The sequence below is a fragment of the Scleropages formosus genome, chromosome 22 (genome assembly GCF_900964775.1).
Source record: "Scleropages formosus chromosome 22, fSclFor1.1, whole genome shotgun sequence".
In the NCBI taxonomy this organism is placed as follows: domain Eukaryota; kingdom Metazoa; phylum Chordata; class Actinopteri; order Osteoglossiformes; family Osteoglossidae; genus Scleropages; species Scleropages formosus.
The window spans coordinates 9,767,953-9,772,968 of NC_041827.1; the positions used below are offsets into that span (position 1 = coordinate 9,767,953).

The 5,016-nt window shown below is 46.5% G+C and overlaps 1 protein-coding gene across 1 annotated transcript; it reads right to left on the minus strand.

Moving 5' to 3' along the window:
• Nucleotides 1-409: 409 nt before the first annotated feature.
• On the minus strand, nt 410-1,237 carry LOC108918300 (uncharacterized). Its single transcript, XM_018725420.2, has 3 exons — nt 1,196-1,237; nt 749-1,093; nt 410-636 (listed from the first exon to the last, which is right to left on the minus strand). The coding sequence occupies exons 1-3, from the start codon at nt 1,230-1,232 to the stop codon at nt 410-412; spliced, it is 609 nt and encodes a 202-aa protein (XP_018580936.2). The 5' UTR covers nt 1,233-1,237.
• Nucleotides 1,238-5,016: the final 3,779 nt, after the last annotated feature.

Here is a 5,016-nt window from a genome sequence, read left to right on the forward strand (position 1 = left end):
AAAAAAAAAATCTCAATTTCTAGAAGCATCATTACATCTAGCATCTGTTTATAAGCATTGGAAGCATTGTGCTTGACCAGTAAGAAAACAGGACATAAATGAAATTTGGATAAAATACATAAAGTATGGCAAAAGAACAGCTACTCTGAAGTACAGCTTATAATCACTTATGGGTTAAATTGTTTACCACACGCAGACCTATGAAACATCGTGTGTACAAAAGTGGGCAAGAGGCAGCGAAGCATGTTGGCTCGGAGGTCACGGGTTCGAATCCTCCACCTACAATAGTACCTGCAAACAAGGTGCTTACCCCACTGCTTGAGTAAAAGCTGTTAAGCTGTAAAATCAAGTCGCTTAGGAGAAAAATATTAGCAAAAGCAAGAAAGAAATGATTTAATGTGGATGATGGTTAATGGATACAGACAATGGAACTGTGCCATGAGTGGAAATACTCGCCTTTTCGCCGGCAGACCCAGCAGACACAGCTGGCGGAGATGAGAGCCGCAAGCAGAGCACACAGCGGACACAGAGCCAAGGCCCAGATGTGGGACAACCCAAGACAAGCTGAGGACCCCGGGGAAGCGGGACGGGTTGTCACGTAGTCAGGGGGACTCGATGTGGGTGAAGCCGGACCTTCTGCTGACACATTAAAAAAATAACTACTTTCTCCTGGTAAATGAGTATTGGGATGCAGTTAATGAATTATATATTATTTAATTCACTTCAGATATGCACCATGTCTTTTCACCTGCGCGGTAAAGCTTGTAACCTGATCCTACAAGCATGGGAACTCCAAACTTTGTAGTGCAGTAGAAAAGTCCCAGGTCTGAATCAGAAACGTTTCGAATCCGCAGGCCGATAGAACCGTTGCGTGAGTTCTTCACGGTCGAAAATTGCCCGTTAAAGCCCCTGAAGTATTTATCTCTATATCCACAACCGGCGCATATAATGATGAAGGGAACCTCATCGCAGCGCTGTCCAAGCCAAAGAGTTTCTTCACTGTGCTTGTGGCTGCAGTGCAGGATGACTGTGTCCCCGATTTTCACCGCCATGGTGACCGCAGACTCAACGAGAACCTCTTCGCTTGAAGAAACTGAAGCAGCGAAGACATAAAATGCACTTATTTACAACATTTCACTTACAGGAGCAGACTTGACCAAGAGGCAAGGGAGGAGCAAGTGAGGATGATACTTACAATGCAGAACTAATAGAGCAGTGAGGATTCTCATCATGGTGACAAGTGTTGTCACTCTGCAGCTGAAATTGCACCCTACACATCTTAAGGACTTCCCTTAAATGGGCACAGACAAAGCCATTGGTTCTTGTCGCATCGCATCGCTCTACCTCACGATTTGAATATTGATCGAGATTTGCATCGTGGTCTTCATATGTTGCGCGTTACCAAGACCACCGTGGCTCTCTGTTCTTGCCACAAAGGAACGCGTCACCTACAGAAGCATCATTTGCTCAATTTCATTTTGTGGCCGTCTCAAATTCGACCAGTGAGAGCTTCCATATGTCAAAACCAAAGTAGGGCTGGGATCCTGTTTAATTTTAACTCAGGATGTAATTATATGAGAACGTTCATATACTCTTTTAAAATTTCATTGAGCTTATAGTCATATATACTGCCTACAGTTTAACAAAGAACTTTGGCCATAGTGCTGGACGAGGTGTCTTCTACCTTCATTTCTGCACTGCAACGGGACAATAAGGATGAAAAACAGGCCGCTGCGTTCTTAGTCGTCACATGTACCATAGACAAAGAAAACTGCAACACACTGGGGTTATTTTCAACTTTTGCTTAATGTAGCTCACGAGGTGAACATAGCCCACTGTTAACAAACACTAAAATATCAAACTATCAATACATCTATTATTGCAAGTGTTATTTCTTACTCTGTTCGTCGTATCTATTCAATTCAATTGATTTTTCCAGAGCGCTCTTCTCACACAGTGACACAGCGCTTTAACACAGGCATAAGTCAGATAAAGAAACAAAGAAGACAGTTGACTACCAACTATCATAATATAATACTTTTATAGAGCTATAAGTATGCCTACTGGCCACGGAGGAAAGGAACAAAAACTTCCAACTGAAAATCGAGGGAGAAAAAATACCTCTGGGGGTCCAAGGGCCAGTGGCTGCCCACCCATCCTGGGCATTCTAGATTAAGTAACAATTCTAAACCAGTTAACAAGTAATAATGATATTGTTGCTCTATGGTAGCTTGAATCCCCAGCTCAGCATGAAACGTCTCGTCCATCATGATAGTTGGTCATCATCTTCAGTCATCCTTTGGACGTGTAATGTTTCTGCAGTGGCAATGTAGAGTCTGAAATTCTTTCCATCTAAACAATTAGAATGATATTGAAAAAATGTGACAGTAGTTTAACACCACTGGGATCTATATATATACACACACACACATTTTCAGAACCGCTTGTCCCATACGGGGTTGCGGGGAACCAGAGCCTACCCGGTAACACAGGGCGTAAGGCCAGAGGGAGAGGGGACACACCCAGGACGGGACGCCAGTCCGCCGCAAGGCACCCCAAGCGGGACTCGAACCCCAGACCCACAGGAGAGCAGGACTGCGGGCCAACCCACTGCACCACCGCACCCCCGCACCCCCCTGCTTATATATATATATATATATATATTTATATATATATATGTGTATATGTATATTGTGTATATATATATATATATATATATATATATGGAGAGAGGATGCAAAGAGATAGGATAGCTAATATATCAGGAGAGTCTATGATAGAGATAGAATTACTTTTATATGAAAGTTAGCATTTAACGTGCGTCATTTGCCCGGAAATTAAGATTATCTGTGTCTGACGACCTTCTCCCACACACACACACACACACACACACACACACACACACACACACACACACACACACACACACACACACCTCGAGTTTGCCCGACTCGCTGTTCTGAATGTGATTCGTACCGTCAACAGCACTACAGTGACACCTACTGACAGGTTGTGGTACTACATGGAGTGATGCTGCCACTGCTGCGCTACTACTGTTCTTCCCTAACCTTAACTTCCAGCTGTGAGAGTGAGTGAGCGAGTGAGTGAGCGAGTGAGTGAGTGAGCTGCAGAAAGCCCCGGAGTAAGAGTGAGAACCTGGGATGAAGGCAAAAGGATTGAGGAAGTCAGAGGCCTGAGAAGATCTCAACACCTCCAGATGAACAGCAGGGAACCTCTGGTTTGCACATCCAGTCCAGCATGTCAACTCATGGCACCTGAGACATCGCTGACCCAGAATGGAGGCTATTATAGAAGTATTGATATGTGTATTGTTCCACAAAGTCAAACGTATGACACATCTACTCTCATCTCTCGGCCGCTTCCGGGCAACTGCATTTTTGACTGCATAAGTATTCCAGTATGGTTTTTTCTGCAAATTTCTTAAGCAGGTTTAATTATGTAAATTGATGTACAGTGAAAATTACAAGAATGAACGTAGCAATTCAACGAGCTGTTGGTCCAACGGGTCTCGTTCTGTAGCCATGACAATAAGCCTCAACAATATTGATCAGCGGGTATCTGTGATCTCAATGCTCGGTCTGATTGGGTGGAACTCTACTATGAAATCTATTAGAGTTAGTCCCAGGTCAATAAGTACGGCGCAGAAATACCAGTCAGTACTGACCTTCAGAAATGTACTTTCTTTTGTTGAATTACAGCAGAGGCTGGATCACAGGCTACTTAATCAAACCTGTGTCAGCAGCTCAACGAATCTATGCTGCGCTTGGAGGTTCGTTCATCTGTCTGTACGTCTTCCCGATGCATTTGTGAACTGTGCTAAACAATTTCCTTTCCTTTTGCCTTTAATTGGTTGACTTATCGTGTTTTCTTTACATATCAACCCCTTTCCTTCTTGTTTATGTAGCTTATGAATATTGTCATTCATCACTTTGTCAGTAAAAAAATAGCTTTGTAATAAACTTTAATATACAATTGTAATCTCCTCCGTGAACCGCCACCTTACCGTGGTGGAGGGGTTTGAGTGCCTGAATGAGTCCAGGAGCTATGTTGTCTGGGGCTATATGCCCCTGGTAGGGTCTCCCACGGCAGACAGGTCCTGGATGACAGACGAGACAAAGCGCGGTTCAAAAACCCCTTATGAAGGAAAAATCAAGGCTTTCGTTTACCCCGCCCGGTATGGGGTTACCGGGGCCCCACCCTGGAGCCAGGCCTGGGGGGGGGGGCTCGCATGCGAGCGCCTGGTGGCCAGGTCTATGCCCACGGGGCCTGGCCGGGCTCAGCCCGAAGCCACGACGTGGAGCCGCTCTTCGGTGGGCTCACCACCTGCCAGAGAAACCGTAAGGGGCGGTGCATTGTGATTTGGGCGGTGGTCGGGGCCGAGTGCCCGGCCGACCCAAACCTCGGGCGCCAACTCTGGTTTTTGGGACTTGGAATGTCACCTCACTAGCGGGGAAGGAGCCTGAGCTGGTGCGGGAAGTTGAGAGATACCGTCTAGATATAGTCGGGCTCACTTCCACTCACAGCTTGGGTTCTGGAACCACTCTCCTCGATCGAGGGTGGACTCTCCACTATTCTGGCGTTGCCCAAGGTGAGAGGCGGCGGGCTGGTGTGGGCTTATTAATAGCCCCCCAGTTCAGCCACCATGTGTTGGAGTCTACCCCGGTGAATGAGAGGGTCGTCTCCCTACGCCTTCGGGTCAGGGAACGGTCTCTCACTGTCGTTTGTGCTTATGAGCCTAGCGGCAGTGTAGAGTACCCAGCCTTTTTAGAGTCCCTGGGGGGCGTGCTGGAAAGCGCTCCCACTGGGGACTCTGTCGTTCTACTGGGGGACTTTAACGCCCACGTGGGCAGCGACAGTGATACCTGGAGGGGCGTGATTGGGAGGAACGGCCTCCCTGATCTGAACCCGAGCGGTGAGTTGTTATTGGATTTCTGTGCTAGTCGCGGCTTATCCATAACGAACACCATGTTCATGCATAAGGGTGTCCATCAGTGC